The sequence below is a fragment of the Sapajus apella genome, unplaced genomic scaffold, assembly GCF_009761245.1.
Source record: "Sapajus apella isolate SASKATOON/1434 unplaced genomic scaffold, GSC_monkey_1.0 scaffold43, whole genome shotgun sequence".
In the NCBI taxonomy this organism is placed as follows: Eukaryota; Metazoa; Chordata; class Mammalia; order Primates; family Cebidae; genus Sapajus; species Sapajus apella.
In genome coordinates this window covers 196,154-214,292 of record NW_022436983.1, presented here as the reverse complement: position 1 = coordinate 214,292, position 18,139 = coordinate 196,154, and the positions used below count along the sequence as shown (strand labels likewise).

The 18,139-nt window shown below is 50.1% G+C and overlaps 1 protein-coding gene across 16 annotated transcripts in view; it reads left to right on the top strand.

Moving 5' to 3' along the window:
* Nucleotides 1–18,139, top strand: part of NPHP4 (nephrocystin 4) — a 132,902-nt gene that overhangs the window by 7,929 nt on the left and 106,834 nt on the right. For 14 of the 16 annotated variants that reach the window (XR_004275908.1, XM_032301060.1, XM_032301064.1 and 11 more), the window contains 2 exons: nucleotides 7,125–7,268; nucleotides 17,103–17,275. Coding sequence is in view for 14 of the 16 variants with exons in the window: in XM_032301060.1 (XP_032156951.1) it covers nucleotides 7,125–7,268; nucleotides 17,103–17,275 (317 nt within the window). In the remaining 2 variants the exon portion in view is untranslated. Of the gene's footprint in view, nucleotides 1–7,124; nucleotides 7,269–17,102; nucleotides 17,276–18,139 lie in introns of those variants that run through there. The other 2 variants (XM_032301072.1, XM_032301073.1) reach the window with 2 other exon arrangements.

Here is an 18,139-nt window from a genome sequence, read left to right as displayed (position 1 = left end):
CAACAGTTATTTAAAAATAGGATTTGTGTTAGATGACTTTGCCCAGTTGTAGGCAAATGCAAGTGTTCTGACCGTATTTGAGCTGGGCTGTGCTAAGCTCAGATGTTCAGTGGGTTAGGTGTATTCAGTGCATTTGAACATAGGATATTTTCAGCTTAAACAGGGTTACCAGGATGGAGTCCCGTCATAGGTCAAAGAGCATCTGTCTTGATTTTCACTTATTCACTTGAATCTTACCACTGTACCCATTACCTTGGGCCTTGGCAGTATTTGGAGGCAAAGTGGCCCATCAGCAAAGAAAATCCGATTCAGTGACATGGTCAGCACTTTTGACACTGGCTAGGGTTTCTTTCTGCCCACAGTGGAACAATTTAAAAACCCAAGTAATCTGATTTCCTGGGTTATTTCTGAACCAGGTGGCCTTATGTGTGGCTCAGCATGGCCCGCGTTCAGCCTGGCAGTGAGGACTGCAGGGGCTGAGCTCTGGGCATTCTGGCAGCTCTGTGTGTGGCTGGATGTATCACAGCCTTGGGCACTCTCAGGCCCGTGCCCTGATGGCGACACATCCATCTGTGCCCTTCAGCTAGTGGGGAACATGCTGGAGAAGCTGGTGCTTCTGTGCTGCTGCCCACAGGACACCCACATGATTGGATTGTCCTCATGAGGCCCAGTGGCCTATGGGCATGCATGAGAAGGACCAGTCTTGCCGTTGTCAACTCTTTTTACAGGGTTTGGCTTGGCAAGGCCATTTTCTTCTGCAGCTGGGAGAGTGATATTCACACATATTCAGTTGTTGGAGCCCCGGGTCTGTGACTAATTTACTATTATTAAATCACGGATGCTCTCTATCGTTCAAATCCAAGCCCTCTGATTGAGCACCTGCTGTGTCATTGCCACTGTGGTAGGTTCTGTGGTGGCGGCTGCTTTTACGGCTTTACTTCCAGCACTTTACTGTGTGAATTCACTTAATCCTCACAGCAGCCCTGTGAAGTTGCCACTACCTTACCCCCATTCTACGGAAGAGCAACAGAACCCACTAGGAGTGGAGTCAGCTGCCCAGGGCGACGGCTTTAGCTGGGACGCCACCCTGCTCGTCTGGCTCAGCTGCCTTCCAGGAGCTCACAGGATACTTGATAGCACTTCCCTCTTTCCTGGGAATTTTGCAAGGAAACTTTATTTCCCCATTTCATTTTAATTTATGAAAAGGTAATTCACATAGTTCAAAGTTGACAAGGATGCACAGGAAAAGTGAGTGATCCCATGGCAACCCCACGCACCTGGTGTATCACCCTAGATACAGCGTGTTTTTGTGTAACTTTCACAAATTCCAAGCAAATACAAATAAATATACCTATATCGATTTTTTCTTTTTAAAATGCAAATGGTACTTCCTGCATTCTATTTTTTTTCTCTCTCTCTTTTCTTTTCTTTTCCCTCCCTCCCTCCCTCCTCCCTCCCTCCCTTCCTTCCTTTCTTTCTTAGATGGGCTCTCACTCTGTCACTCAGGCTGCAGTGCAGTGGCATGATGTCAGCTGATTGTAAACCTCTGCCTCCTGAGCTCAAGAAATTCTCCTTCCTCAGCCTCCCAAGTAGCTGGGACCACAGATGAGCGCCACCACGCCCAGTTACATTTTTGTATTTTTGGTAGAGATGGTGTTTCACCATTTCTAGGCTGGTCTCAAACTCCTGAGCTCAGGTGATCTGCCCACCTCAGCATCCCAAAGTGCTGGGATTACAGGTGTGAGCCACTGCGCCTAATTCTGTACCTTACTTTTCCCAGTTATTTGCTATTACAGATACTGCTACAGTGAATAACCTCATTTTTTTCTTGTACACATATATCTGTAGAATAATTCCTAGAAGTGGAATTCCTCATCCAAAGTCATATGTTAAAAGTTATTTAAAACCCAATTTCATGTTGTTTACAAAAAAGTCCACTTTAAGTGCAAAAGACATAAACGAGTTGCAAGTAGAAGGGTGGAAAAATATCTACCATGTACGTACTGAGCCAAGAAAGCTTTGTGACTGTTCCAAAGTCAGAAAGAGTAGATTTCCAGGTGAAGAGTATTACCAGAAAGAAAGCATTTCCTAAAGGCAGTGATCATCAGGGAAATGGAACAGTCCCTGAAAGTGTATGCACTTGTGTTAGGGGCCTCCGAGACCGCCTCCCAGGTTTGAAGAGTCTCCGAGAGGACTCACATGACTCAGCATATAGTCATACTCTCAGTTAAGATTTACGGCAGCAGAAGGATACAGAGCAAGATCAGCAAAGGGAGGAGGCGTATGCGGGATGTCTGGGGGAAGGGGATACAAGCTTCCAAGAGTCCTCTCTGGGTTGAGTCACACAGGATGCGTTTGATTCCTCCAGCAGTGAACCGTAACAGCACATGTTCCATGTTGGGTAGCATGTCCAAAACTCCAGACTCTCAGAAGGGAAAGGGGTGTTCAGCATAAGCCACTCTGTACACTTTAGGCACGGTGTGCCCCGCTTACCAGTTAGGTGTAGGAAGTCCTGAAATCTAAGTTCCCAGACTCCAGCCAAAGGCCAGACTTGTCAGCTGGTCTTTCAGAGCGTAACAGTCAGGCCTGCTATGATAACTTTTGTACAAAAGAGCAAAATTGGACAGAACTAAAGGGAACTATATTCGGATTCAAAATCGTGTTTGGAGACTTTTAACTCTTCTCTCAATTACTGAAAAAACAAATAGATCAAAAAACTCATAAGGATTTGGAAGGTCTGAAGAATACCGTCGGTCACCTTGACATCTCTTAAACACTACTCCCAACAAAGCTTGGATACACATTCTTCTCAAGTTTATGTGGAACAGTCACCAAAATGTGACTATAAAAGTCATTAAACAGTCATTAAAATGTGTCGATAAATTTCAGAGGACCCAAATTATGAGGTACGTTTACCAACTACTGTGCTTTTAAGTTAGAAATAAGTAACAGTACGAGATCCAGAAAATCCTTAAATAGTAGGAAATTAAAACACCAGATCAGAGAAGAATAGGAAAATTAGTATATGTGTTGCCAGAGCGAGTGTTTAATAGGGAAATTAGGAAATAATTTGAACTGCGTAATGGAAGAAAATACATAGATTTGTAGGATTTAGCTAGTGCAGTTCTTTGAGGGAAATGTATAGCTTTACGTAACTATATTAGAAAAGAAGAAGGTAGAAAATCAGTGACCTCTGCCTCTTCCTTAACAATGTAAATAAAGGAACAGATTAGATACAAAGTGATTAGAAGAAAGGAAATGGTAAATACAGTTATGCATGGTTGCTTGACAATGGGGATACATTCAGAGAAATGGCATTGTTAGGCAATTTTGCCATCGTGCAAACATCATGGAAAGTACTTACACAAGCCTGGATGGCAGAGCCTGCCTCCCGCCTGGGCTACATGGTACAGCCTGTTGCTTCTGGGCTGCAAACGTGTGTGGCACGTGACCGTACTGAATACTCTTGGCAATTGTAACACAACGGTTTATCAAACATAGAAAAACAGTAAAAATAGAGTATTATAATCTTCAGGGGCTAGTCACATATACAGTCTGTTGCTGACTGAAATGTCATTATGCTACACCTGACGTATATGAGTAGAAGACAGTAAAGAACAAATAAGAGAGAAAATCAGTAAAGCTAGAAGTTGATTCTTTGAAAAGATTGATAAAATTGATTAAGACAAAAAAAGAAAACACTACCAATATTAAAATGAAACAAGCATCGCTATAATGTATGCTACAGATGTTAAAAATAAAATGTTGAATTTCATGAGATACTAAAGAAGAAAGAAGATGAATTCTAGACAAACTCTTTCAGGAAATAGAGCAGGAGGGAACACTTCCCAGCCCATTTTTTGAGGCCACCATAATTCTGATACCCAGTCAAGGGCACTGCAGCAGAAGTACGAACTGGCATCCCTCGTGAATGTTAACACGGCAGCCCTGAAAATATCAGGACCGCAAAACCAGCGCTCTGTAAATGCTGGGGTATTAGGATCAAGTGGGGCTTGCTGCAGGAACACAGTGTTGGCTTTATGTACAAAGATCAGTCAAAATACAGCATTTAAAAGAAGATAAATAGAATTTATGTAAGCTCTATAAATAGAATTTGGAAATAGATGATAAAAAGGTTTCGTATAGATAGTCTATGTTTGTCCAATTTTAGTTGTTTTGAGAGTTGATAGCTTTAGATAATGGCCACAGCTTTCTTCCCTGTGAAAGGTGTTGGCTGAAGAATGTTACATGCTTGTTTTGAATTGAATTTATTAATGATTTTAATATATTTCTCTTACTGTCCCATTTACTTTTTTTGTTTAATTTTATCATGATCACTGATTATATTTCTTTATTTTGGGATGAGTATTTCAATTCAGTTTGACATTTATTGGGCACCGCGACATGCCTGGAACTCTGCAGAGGACACAGAATGGACTCTGCCCCGTGCTATGTCTTCAAGGAGCTCTCAGTGGATTCTTCTTTGAATAGACTTGGGTGTGAAGTAGGCTAGAGGTGGCGGGAGGGTGGTTAGGGTCTGGCATTCTGGAAAGAAGCCGAAGCCGGCGACAGATCTGGGAGCCACGGGGTCCTGCCTGATGATGGCCTCCTGAGAGAGTGCAGGAGAGGGGGAGGAGGGGACTCTAGGGGAGCCCAGGCAGTCCAGGTGAGGAGGGGCATGCGCTGAGGCCTTGCCTGGGCTCCAGGGACAGCAGGGAACAGACTGTGCCAGGCTCACATCCTCACAGAGTTCACATGCTAGATGGGACGACAGACGGTCAACATGGAAAAGCTGGGTGATTGCTCTGGGGAGAGATGAGGAGGCTCAGAGCGTGGGTCTGGATGTGGGAGGAACTGAGGAGGAGGAGGAGGGACAGGGGAAGAGGGATGAGGGACGGGGAGGCTGCACGATGATGGGAGCTGGGCTTGGAGTCCTCAGGCCTGCTCTGCCCGCCCTCCCCATCCCATGGATAACACGATCTCCCTCCAGGTCGCTTCACTTGAGACGCGGGACTCAGTGCTGGACCTGGGAGGGCGGGGCCGACCTAGTCAGCTGGTCCTTCCCACTTCTCCCTTCATGACCATGCAGCTGCTCCAGAGCCCAGGTGTGCCCACTTCCTGTCGCCCTCTCTGCCCCTCCCTCTCTTGCCTGGATGGTGGCAGCAGCCTCCTGACCAGCCCCTGCGTCCACTCCCTCCCCCACAGTCTCATGGGCGCATGGCAGCTGCAGGAATTTTCTTAAATCCTGAATCAGATTGTGTCATTTCTGCTAGATCTCTCCCTGACCTCTTTGCACGTTTGGAGTGAAAACCCAGCTGCTTCTCGCACTGTGAGGCCTGCCTGACGCTCCTGTTCCCGGAGCTCATTCCTCCTCTCTTCCCTGGCCCAGCCTGTTGCAGTCCAGCGGCCTTTCTGCTTAGAATGTACCTGGGATTGGTTTCCATTCAGGGGTGGTGAGGCCAGCGGATCAGGAGAGGACTGCTGCTGAGAGGAGGGCGAGGCCCACAGACCACTTGGGGGCGGTGCAGGGCTGGTCGGAGGCAGGAGGATAGAAGGGAGGCGGGGGCAGAGACTTGATTGTGGGAAGACTGGGCCGGGTACGGTGAGCAGCTGGGCAGGATGAGCAGCCAGGCAGGCTTGGCGGTGGCCAGGGAGAGTCATGCCATGGTCTCTGAGGTGCAGGGATGGCCCCGAGGTATCTGGTCACTGACCCTGGGAGATCAGGGCAGAGGGTGGGACTCCTGGGGTGTGTGGGCTCTGGACTGGTTGGTTTTCATGTTAGACACGTTCTGGCAGGTTTGCCATTTGCCACCCTAGGAATTAGCTGGCTCTGGGGGACAGTCTCATCACTGAGGCCCCAGATGCCAGAGCATCAGTAATACAGAAGATTAGAAAATACAGGCTGGGTGCAGTGGCTCAGCCCTGTAATCCAGCACTTTGAGAGGCCACGGCGGGCAGGTCACTTGTGGACAGGAGATGGAGACCAGCCTGGCAAAACCCCCTCTACAGAAAGTACAGAAATTAGCCGGGTGTGGTGGAGCGCACCTGTGGTCCCAGCTACTTGAGAGGATGAGGCAGGAGGATCACTTGAGCCTGGGACGGGGAGGTTGCGGTGGCCAGACCTTCAGCGTGGGTGACAGAGCGAGACTTTTCTTAAAAAAGCAAACAGTTACTATAGCTAAATATAGTTCTGCACTTCTCGCTGGCTTTCAGAGCACCTGTGGTTTCCCTTCAGGACCTTTGAGTTTGCTGCTCCTCCTGCCTGGCTCCTCTCCCCAGACCCCCCAGGGCAGAGATTTGGTCTGTTCTGTTCCCTTTTCTTTCCCTACTGCCTGGAAGTGTGCCTGGCAGAGAGTCAATGTGCAGAATAGATTCGTAAGTAATGTTTGCTAAGTGGATGGGTGAAAGGCAGAGGACTCTGGCTCAGGTAGGAACCTGTCATGGAAGAGCAAAGCCTAAGGTAGCACTTGCTGTGAGTGGTAAAGTCCCGGGGCGGAGTCCTGTCTCCGCTCTGGCTGCCGTGTTCTGTATTTGTAGCCATGATTTCTTAATTCTCAAAGGTCTGCTTTTTCCTTTGCTAATATCACCCCAAAATCTGGCAAGTTGAGGATTTCGAGTTTCTGGTTATATCAGGAAGGGCTCATTTTGTTGCAGATGATTAAAAAACCCATCCAAAATGATTTAAGCGACAGGTGATTCGTTAACTTACACAACAAATCCATAGCCAGCATAAGCTTCAGGTGTGGTTTGAGCTAGGTCTTAGGTGATCTCCTGGACTTGTTCTCTCTCACCTCTTGGCTGCCGGCCGCCCTGGGCCTCATTCTGGCAGGCACGTGTGTCTCCTGTGGTCATCGCCTCTTGTGTGTCCTGGGCTCTGGCTGAGTCAGAAGCCTGCGTCTGTTCCAAGGGACTGCAGTGTCTCATTGGCCAGGGGAGGCTGAGTGCTTTGGTTTATAACCCCACCAAGACCAGTGGCAGTGGGAGAGAGGTAGCCCCCCGAGAAGGACACTGGATGCTGATACCTAAGCAAGGGTGAATGCCAAGTGGCCCATGTGCACCCGCGTGGCCTGCAGTGACTGCATGGTGCTGAGACCCTTCAGGGCCATTTCCCCCTTGTCTCCTAGGGTGTGCTGGAGATGCTGTCAGAGGTTGAATGCCATCTGCGAGTGTCTTTCTTTGATGTCACCTACCGGCACTTCTTCGGGAGGACGTGGAAAACCACAGTGAAGCCGACAAAGAGACCGCCGTCCAGGATTGTCTTCAATGAGGTGGGCCTTGGTGACTGCAGCAGGGGCCGCTCCAAGATGGAGAGTGGGTGTGTGGGGTCCTGGGTGTCAGCCCAGAGATCGGGCCTCACCCAGACCTCACAGTGTGTCTAAGACCTGCGGCCCCAGGCAGCACAGAGCTCAGCCTAGCGGCAGGCACTTGATTTCCAAACACCGTTTTAGGTGGAAGCCAGTTGTCCTAAACAAATGAGAGAGCTCTGCTCTGCTGTAGTTTAAGGGTCAGGGGCATGGGGGTTTTGTCACCTTCAAGGACCCTTGGAGTTCTTGGGAATAAGTTGGTAAATTATTGACCTCATCTGTCCCCCCTGCCACTGCTGCTCCCCTGCCATCCCCTTCGCTGCCCCTCCCTACCCCCTTCCTCTTGCCCTGCCCTCTCACCTCCCCTCCCTCCTTCCCTGCCTTCCTTTCTTTCCTCCCTTTTGTATAGGGAAATTAGGATTTAGTAACGTGACTTGCCCAGGTAGCAGGTGTCAGAGCCTGGACTCACACCTGTGCCTTCTGTCTTGGGACCGGCAGGTGGGTGGGCACTGGTGGAGTGTCGTGTTTCCATTCAGGTGGTCTTGCAGCTGGCCGCCCTACGGGCCGGCGTGCTCTGTCTCTGTGGTTGCACTGCACAGCGTGTATTCCCTTCAGCGCCCGCTGTCTGCAGACTGCCGTGCTAGGCTCAGGATGATGATGGTGCTCACCTAACAGAACTGCAGACTGCTGGGGAGACACACCGAACAGTAACAGGGCAATTGCAAGTTGTGTTAAGTTGTCAGGAGGAGCCCAACAGGAGAGCACGGAGACCTGCTTTAGGTGGGTGACAAGGAAGGCCTCTCTGCGGAGCTGCCCTTTAAGCTGGGACCTGCGGGACGAGAAAGCAGCTGGCTCCGTAATGAGCAGGGAGAAGGCTGCTTCGGGTAGAGTGGGGAGAGCCGGGGGTGTCAGGGGTGAGGGGAGAGCCGGGGGTGTCAGGGGTGAAGGGAGAGCCCAGGTGCACAATGAGTGGGGTTGAGGGTGGCCCCTGGTGCCTTCTGGCTGGGTCCTACGAGGTCTTAGGGATGCTGGTGTTTTACTCTTAAGAGCCGGGGATGTCATGGAGGTCATCCCCATGCCTGGCTGCTGCTTCACAGCTGAACTAAGTGGGTGGAGCTTGAGAGAGATGGTGTCTGAGCATGACAGGTGTGCAGCAGGGACAGTGTGGGGACCAGAGGTGATGAGCAGGTCTGGGCTTTGGTTTGGTCTCTCTCAGGTGGGTACAATGTGGAGACGACAGAGGAGATGAGAGGGTCTAGGCTGTCTTGGTTTGATCTCTCTCAGGTGGGGACATTGTGGGGACCAGAGGTGATGAGAGGGTCCAGGCTTTGGTTTGATCTCTCTCAGGTGTATAGAAGGAGGCCCAAGAGGCCTGGTGTTGTGACAGTTTGTATGATGAGCAGCAGTGGCGCTGACAGGGGCCATCCTTTGAGCCGTTACTCTAGGTAACCTCTGCCCAGGCGCGCGTTTTCTGCAGGCGCCCGCTCTAGCGAGTCAGCACTCCCACCTCAGGCCGCGAACTCGCTGCTCCCGTACCCGACCATCACCCAGCGCTTGGATTGTGTGTGTCTTGACGTGGGTGGATACTGACTCTTGCCCTTCATCCCATGGGTAGTAGAGGGAGAGAATGACCCTAGAGGTCAGGAAGCTTCACTAAAAAGCCTTGCTAGAGTGTATGTCATGACAGCCAAAGATGTGTCTGACATTAAGGTTGTCAAACAGCTTATGCAAATACCTCTTAGAGGTCTCTCTGGCCAGCTGTGACAGAAAAGGTTTCATGTGTAAATCACACATGGACTGAGGGTGAACTCTTAGAGTGCTTTTCATTGTGGGCAGGGGGTCCCCTCGTTCCTGCGCTGTGGCAGGAGGCTCGGTGCTGTTTCATTGTGGGCAGGGGGTCCCCTCCTTCCTGCGCTGTGGCGGGAGGCTCGGTGCTGTTTCATTGTCGGCAGGGGGTCCCCTCGTTCCTGCACTGTGGCGGGAGGCTCGGTGCTGTTTCAGCGTGGGCAGGGGGTCCCCTCGTTCCTGCGCTGTGGCGGGAGGCTCGGTGCTGTTTCAGTGTGGGCAGGGGGTCCCATCATGCCTGTGCTGTGGCGGGAGGCTGGCTGTGAGTTCCCAGTGGTGGCAATGCCGGACCAGCTGCTGGGTTGGGGCTGTTTAGCTTTATCTTTCTCAGGTGTGCACAGTGAGGCCCCAGAAACCTGGTGGTGTGACAGTGTGTGGCCGGTGGTGAAGGTAGCTGTCCTTTCCTGGGAGGCTCTTCCTGTGGCCAGGCATCGGCTCAGAAGCACACTGTCATTTCATGCCTGTCTCCTCCTGTGGGGGTCAGTATCCTGTGTACCCGTTTTAAAGAGGACGCTGAGGAGCATGGAGATGGAATCACCCCACCAGCCTATGCACAGGTGGCGGTGGCGGCAGGAGTGGCCCTGTGCATCTGACGGCACTACCCGCTGTTGCCTCTGTGACCTCCTGCTTCTGAGGAGCCCTGCATTTGTTCTGAAGTGTTCCGTAGGATTATGAGGGATGCAGTATGCTCTGAAACCAGCACAGGGATGCTTGGCAGTCACTGAGGTGCTGGGGCACGTTCCTCCTCCTCCCTCACGCCCTCTGACTTCAGCTCTCCGTTGAGAGAGGCCTCGGACCTTCATAAGGACCGGCGCTGCCCTGATAACCCAGCAGGACACAGGCTTCTGGCCAGATGAGGGGGCGTTCCATCTCCCAAATCCCTGGGCTGTCGCATCCTGATCCCTATAGAACTCCAGCCGCACGGTGGGACAGTCTTCAGAATGGCTGCTGCTTTCTGCCTGTCTCGGGATGACAGTCGTGTACCCCGCGGGCTTCTGTTTCAGGGAAGTTGGGCAGGACGTGCGTTTGCCACATCCTGGTAGCCGCATGTCATGCTGCCTGTGCAGGTCACAATTCAGATGTGTGAGGGGGACGAGGAGCTGGTGGCTTTTCAGAGTCTGGAATACGTGTGCTGGTGGTGCCAAGGGCAGCCGACTTGGGAGCCACGCTGCTCAGCCTTGGCCTGTCATATGGGCGTCTTGTGTTGAGGCTGGGGACGGGCCGGGGGGCTAGTGGAACACAGCCCTTAAAGTTTCCGGAAAAATCCGCACCCTTGGACTTAGAGTCGCTGAAGTAGGGAATGCAGCAGAGACAGTGTGGGGTGGCCAGGGCACTCAGCTGTGAGGGTGATGCTGAAGCCTCCCTGCCATGCAGGGAGCCTGCCATTTGCAGCTGCTATGCCCCGTGCGGGCAGCAGAGGCCAGTGGTGCTCCAGGAATGAATCCCTCCTGCCAGGCTGTCCAGTAGTGTGTTCTGTGCCAGGCAGTTTCCTCCATCTCCTTGACATTCTCATACAGAAAAAAGGTTTTGTTCCAGCTTAGTTAACTAGTTAACTTAGTTAACTAAAGAGAATTCCCCTTCACTGAGTGTGTGTGCAAATGTGTGTCCGCATCCAGGTACATGTGTATCTGCTACAAGTGTGGACGAAGTGTAGCGTGCTCCAGGGGTGGGCATTCCTAGGTGTGAGGGTGTGGCGGCATGCTCGTACCCTGCCCACTATTTGCTTTGTCTATGCCCCGTGGAAATAGAGGTTCATAAAACACTCTGCCCTTTTTAGGGGTGATTCTGAGAGTTAGCAAAAATATTTTTCTGGTTTTCCTAATTGCCTGTGTTTTTCTGATCTTTGTCGGCGGTAGTTCCAGGGGATCTGCTTTGGGGTTGGGAGCTGCCGGTAGCCGGGGACGGGGCACCCATGGCTGGCCAGCCCCACGTGGTAACGCAGGGAACCTGCATGCTCGGGGTTTTTCGGAGTGCCGGTGTCACACATGACCCTGAGAGAAGGGCCTGTGTCAGGACTTCTCAGACAGCCACGTCCTAAAGAAAGGCTTGGAACATGGAAGTCTCGTCTGGATCCAGAGCTGGGTGCTTTTTTCTGCAAATGATGAATATTCGAACTGGACCCATATGCTGGAGAGTAGTCCCCGGACTCCTCAGCCCTGAGCTCAAAATTCTGTGTTCTCTGAGACCTTCCCTGGTGGAGAGGAATTGCCTTTCACTTCCTCTGAGCCAGCTAATCATTCATTCAACTTCTAAAAAAGTGTCTTTTAAAAACTAATCCTGGAGGCCACAATCCTGTGCAGTTTTTCAATTTTCTTTTTGAGGTGGACATATTTTCCCTTGGATTCTTTCCTTAGTAGTTGTGGCCAGCATTGGGTGACAGCCTTCTTTTCCCTCGTTTATTTATTTGAGGGGAGTTACTGGGCAGGAATCCTGGTGGTTCTCCAGCAACAGCCTAAACCCCCAGCAGGGGAATCTTTTCTCCCAGAGTGCACCAACCCTGGTGTCGCCAAAGCGGCGGGGCAGTCACCTGCCCTGGCAGAGGGACGCAGGTAATTGAGTTGGCGCCCCTTCCCGCCATCACAGCCATGAGAAAGCCCCTCTTCAGCGGCCCTTACTCATCAGACCAATGAGCGTGCTGTATTTTCCCGTCGAAAAGCAGATGCTGTCAAGGAGTGTCAGCATAACCCACGTGCAACTCCTTTGAGCCCTTCCAGTGCCTGGATTCTTCGGCCTGGGCCTGGAGCTTGCCGGTAGCCCTGGCTGCAGAGTGCGGCCGCTGCTCCTGTGCGCTAGCTGTTGTTCGGCAGAGGCTGGGCATGTCCTGAACATCACCACAACAAAAGCAAGAAGCCAGCTTCGTGTCCCAGCGAGCTGCTTCCACAGAGGGAGGCTCCGTGGCTCTGGGAGGCCAGCTCTGGCCCCGTGTGCCCGTCTGTCTGCAGCTGGGGAGGGCTGATTTCCTCTCTGGCACAATGGAAAGCACCGCCGTGATCTTGGAACCTGAGATGAGGGGATGAAAGAATGTGGGTTTTAGAAGGAGAATGCTGTCTCTGTGATGTTTCCAGCGTTTAATTGTACAGTGATTGAACTGTTGGTCATTTGGGGACAATGGAAAGCTATGTTTGTCAGTTTTGTTGTTGTGTGTTCATAGCAGCGTAGTGTGGGATCTTTCTTTTTTTTTAAGAGATGGGTGTCTCTGTGTTGCCCAGGCTGGAGTGCAATGGTACGATCATAGCTGATTGTACCCTTGGACTCCTGGGTTCAAGTGATCCTCCCTCCTCAGCCTCCCAAGTATCTGGGACTACAGGCATGCACCACCATACCCAGCTAAATTTTTTTATTTTGATAGAGATGGGGCTGGATATTTCTTGCTTTGGGTTGTAAGTGTCTTTGCTCACTTTTCTAAGTAAGCCAAGGAGTCGCTGTTTAGGCCAGAGAGAGAACTGACTTTCGCCATGGGCATTGGATTTGAGGAAGGATGGGGCGTAGGCTGATGTCCTGCTCCGTCACTGATCCCTGTGGGACTTCAGGCAAGTGATTTAAATTCCTTGATTTTAGGGGGTGAGGGATAAAAGACTACGAATTGAGGCTGGGTGCAGTGGCTCACACGTGTAATGCTGGCACTTTGGGTGGACAAGGCGGGTGGATCACTTGAGATCAGGAGTTCGAGAACACTCTGGCCAAGATGGTGAAACCCTGTCTCTACTAAAAATATGAAAATTAGCTGGGTATGGTGGCACACACCTGTAATCCCAGCTACTCGGGAGGCTGAGACAAGAGAATCGCTTGAGCTCAGGGAGTGGAGGTTGCAGTGAGCTGAGATTCATGCCGTGGCACTCCAGCCTGGGTGATAGAGCAAGACTCTGTCTTTAAAAAAAAAAAACTGAGTTCAGTGTATCCTGCTCAGGTGATAGGTGCACCAAAATCTCACAGATCACCGCAAAAGAACTTCCTCATGTAACCAAATACCACCTGTTCCCCAAAAAAACCTGTGGGGGAAAAAAAAGAAATTAATCTGCAAGAAAAGGATAAACCCCTTGATCCTGACTACATTCATCTGTGCATGAGAGATAACAGTTTGCATCTCTTGCATGCTGCTGGAGGCTGGAGTATTAAGTCGTGCTTTTCCGTAAACAGGGAGCCGGTGGGCAGTAGTATTCATTCAACAAACGTTGGGTAAGTGCCTTCTGCATGCCATGCTGTGTTTAGGAGTTAGGCATACACAGATAAGATGGTGTCTTATCCTTTCAGCCAGGATTGGAGTTTACATTTTTACTCCAAATGAGAGTTTCTCGACCTTGGCACTGCTGCCATTGTGGGCTGGATAATTTGTGGGGCAGGGGTCTGTCCCTGTCATGATGGAGAATAGTGGGCACCCTCGATCCCTGCCATCTTTGAGTGTAGTGGCTGGGAAGCTGTCCGAACCCGCAGTGTGAGTCTGAGTCGGTGGTTAGGAACTGCTCGAAGTCTCTGGATTGTTTGCCTGACTGAAACTATCCTGCTAAAGGCTTATTGAAACAGTTCTTTGGTGGGGACTCACTCTGCTTCTGCTCAGCGCCTCTCTGGCTTTGCTGCCCAGTGTCGTCTGAGGAGCCCCTATCATGTATGTGCCAGGTTGCGTGGCCATGCCGTGGGGGTGCCCGGCTGCAGCCTCTTCATCCAGACACATTGAGGAAGGAGACCCAGGCATCTGGGATTCCCTCCCGCTCTGTCATCCACTGTGCAGCTCAATAGAAGAGAGAGCAGGCCAGCTGGCGCCTCCTGAATCTCCTTCCTGAAAATAACATGCTTGGTCTTGGGGAAACTCTCAGGAAGACACTATTTTTACTTAAAACAAGATCAAACCAGAGACCTTTTCACATGTGAGTCCTAAAACTGTAAACCAGAACCCTTTCATATATGATTCCTGAAACTGTAAACAGAGACCTTTTCGCATGTGAGTCCTAAACTGTAAACCGGAACCCTTTCATATGTGATTCCTAAAGCTATAAACAAACCTAAGATTCTTCCACGTGTAACATGTAAAGTATAAGTCTATGTAAAGGCAGAACCTTCTTTGTTAGATGAACTGGGCTTTTGACAAATTACTGCCTGGTCTCCCGGCCAGATAAACTCTTCCCTCCTTTATTCAGTGTTGGAGAGATCCGTTTCCTGCGGCCGCTTCTGCTACATCAGCAGAGGCCCAATTCCACTTCTGTTACCCCGGGTGAAAAATGGAAACTTGGCCCCGAGGCAAAATGGTGTCCATGTTTTTGAAGACGAAGGCATGAAGACAGGCGCATTTAAATGATTTTAATCTGTTTATGCTGTCAAGGAGGAAACTTGTCCAGTGCAGATCAGTGAGCTGCAATGCAGGGGTGACAGAGAGCCCGTCTCTTCTGTCTCAGGTGGCTTTCCCCTGCAGGCGATTCCATGGGCTTGACTTAACCTTTTAATCGTGCAATTTCGGTTGATGCCGAGAATGTTCCTCTTAAAATGTACGGCAGTGGCATTCCTTAAGTTTCCCTGACCAAAGGGCTTGCCTGCAGGTGTTCCTTAGCTGCGTGCTGCCTGGCTGAGTGGGGCGGGCATCGGGTGGTCCAATGTGACTTTGCCAGGACGACCGGAGGAGCGCAGCCGTGCGGCTCTGTCGCTTGCGGTTTTGTGCCTGCCTCATCTGTCCTTATATGAAGCCTTCGAGGCTTGGGCTTCTTGAAAGCTGACTTGTGTTTTCCAGGTTCCTTGTAAATTCTTTAGCTTGGGGCTGTTCTCACACTGGAGGGTCAATATGATTTTTGGAAAAGAGCCTGTGTCCTTATCAATCAGTAATTGTACTGGTATGACCATTTGAACTTTTAAAACATGCTGCACTTGGAGTGGCTGACTCTTCTGATTAAAGGTGGATTCTTTAGACTCTAAGGTTGGATCAGCTGAGATAAGCAGCTCTGGGGCTCTGTTGCTGTTGTTGTTTTTGGCCTCACTAATTATTGTTAGTGGTAAAAGAAGGGAGAGGCATAGCCATAAACTTGTACTTGAGACATGCCTGTAGCCATGGGTGCCACCAGGCTCAGGTAGAGTAATTTCAGGGTGACCTCTAGGCTGGCAGATTGTTGTTGCTCTGTATCAACAGAGTTGAAAATGTTATTTTATTGCCAATAGAAAAAATGAGTAGTGTTCGAAAGACTGATAGGCACAGGTATAAATAGAAAAGGTGAGATAATGACCAGCTCGACTTTGCAGTGGGGCTTTTTAAAAACAGTTCTTGAGTCTTGGAAACAAACATAATTCTCTCTCAGTCCAACCACCTGTCAGCTGTAAGTGGTCATTATTTCATCATATTGCAATAAAAGATAATAGAATAACGATTTATATCTCGTGGCTGATGTTTCAATGCGTCTCTCTGTTATCCTGGGCTGACAGTCTGTGATGACAGTAAACGCTTTCTCGGTGACACCATGGTAATGACTCGTTAATAGGAGGATTATTCCAAGTTTAAGTCATAGAGTGAAAGACCAGCCTCAGCCCTCCTTACCTCTCTCTGCCTTGGTGGGGGTGGTCTCTGTGCTCAGTTGGTGACCCATGCTTTGTCCCGCAGCTAGGATGTTGGGGTATGGGCGCAGCACCACTCCTGATGCCTGGGGATGCACATTCCCTGTTGATTAGCAAACCCAGCCAGTGACTCCCTCTCTGTCTTCTGTGCTTACGGTATTCCTTCGTGTGTTGTTTTTTGTTTTGTTTTTTAGACAAAGTTGCATTCTGTTGCCTAGGGCGGAGTGCAGTGGCGTGATCTCTGCTTACTGCAACCTCCACTTCCTGGGCTCAAGTGATCCTCCTGTCTCAGCCTTCTAAGTAGTTGGGACCACAGGTGTGTGCCACCATGCCTGGTTAATTTTTGTATTTTTGGTAGAAATGGGGTTTTGCTATGTTGCCCAGGCTGGTCTCGAACTCCTGAGCTCAAGTGATCCACCTGCCTCGACCTCCCAAAAGTGCTGTGATTACACCACCCTAGGCCCCTTAATTTTAAATAAAAATAACTGCACTGAATTTAATGCAATAGAAGAGCAGACCGAAGATGCGTTCATTCCCAAGTGGGAGCATCCGTATGAAATTCGGAAAGGGGTTGAGTCTCCCGTGCCATCTTCCCAGGCCCCTCTCCCTGGGCCTGGCAGGAAGGCAGAGGCAGAGGCTGGCCATTTGCATGTTGCAGATGGGAAGGTGTGAGTGGAAAACCTTTTAAGATCAATTTGAATATCATCTACTTGGCTTAGATCTTGAGAAATCTTTTAATAAAATGATCTTAAGGTGGTTTTTGGCATAAAAAGACTTTTTAGTCTTTTGGGCTCTGAACTGGGGATAATTACATAGCACCTAAAGAAATCCAAGGATTCTTCTTGTTAATAGTCTAAGTACAATTAGTTCAGATGGAACTCAAAATGGTTACACGTGAAGCAGGGCTCCAGTCAGCCCCAGCCAGGTGTGATTGAAGTTGTTCTGTGTTGAGCGTCAGGCGATGCTTGGAGCATGAATTGATCAGCATGTGTGTGTGTTTGTAGGGGTGGACGCGTTGTCTTGGCCTGGTCTAACCGTGGTCCTACCTGGTGTCCCCTCTGCAGTGTGGGGTGCATAGCCGCTTTAGGCCATTTCTGCTTTAGTGGGCCCAAGTTCTGTTGGTGTTTCTGGTGGTGGAATTCCCAGGGGATGGAAAGTTCTGGAGCGGAAGCAGATGTCCTGCATGTTGGGCACTCTGGAGTCAAGGGCTCTGACACTGGCTTTTGAGTCCGAGAGAGTTACCTCAGTGTGCCTGCTTCCCTGGCATCCTGCAGAGATGTGGTGCCCCACATGTGGGCACGTTAGAGGGTTCCGGGTGCTGTGGCATGTGTAGGAAGGTGGTCTTGAGGGTGGGGATGGCGCCCGTGTCCTCTTCGTGTGTTGTGTCCTGAGCACTCGAACCTTCCTCTGGCTTCTATTCTGCAGCCCTTGTATTTTCACACATCCTTAAACCACCCTCATATCGTGGCTGTGGTCGAAGTGGTCGCTGAGGGCAAGAAACCGGATGGGACCCTCCAGACGTCGTCCTGTGGGTTTGGAATCCTTCAGATCTTCAGCAGCCAGCCGGAATCTCCTACCTCTGCTTCCCAGGACAAACGGTACCTACCTTGTTTCTACAACCGTGGGGTTTGCCAGCGTCTTACTTTTTTTTTTCTTTTGAGACGGAGTCTCACTCTCAACCAGGCTAGAGTGCAGTGGTGTGATCTCGGATCACTGCAACCTCCGCCTCCTGGGTTTAAGCGATTCTTTTGCCTCAGCTTCCCAAGTAGCTGGGACTACAGGCGCATGCCACTACAGCCGGGCTAATTTTGTATTTAGCAGAGACAGGGTTTCACCTCATTGGCCAGGCTGGTCTTGAACTCCAGACCTTGCTGATGCACCTGCCATCACCTCTGGCTAATTTCTGTATTGTTAGTAGAGATGGGGTTTTGTGCCTGGCTGCATTCCAGTGTCTATGGTGGCTTAACTGGGCATCTCATGGTGGCAGTAGAAAGCCTTAGGTTTGTCATCTAAAGTTTTGTGTCCATAATAGCATAGTGTTGGATGTTTCTTGCTTGGGGGTTTGCCTTTTTTTTTCTCCTTTTTTTTGAGGCAGAGTCTCGCTCTGTCATGCAGGCTGCTGTACAATTGTACAATTCTGGGTCACTGCAACCCCTGCTTCCAGGCTCAAGTGATTCTCATGCATCAGCCTCCTGAGTAGCAGAGGTTACAGGCGTGCACCATCACACCTGGGTGATGTTTGTATTTTTAGTAGAGACGGTGTCTCCTGTGTTGCCCAGACTGGTCTTGAACTCCTGGGCTCAAGAGATCTGTTCACCTCAGCCACCCAAAGTGTTGGGATTACAGATATGAGCCACTGCATCCGGCTGTGTTTGCCATTTCTAAGTGAGTTAAGGAATTGTTTTTTAGGCAGGAGTAAGGGCTGGCTTTGGCCGTGAGCGATGGATTTGGGGTAGGATGGA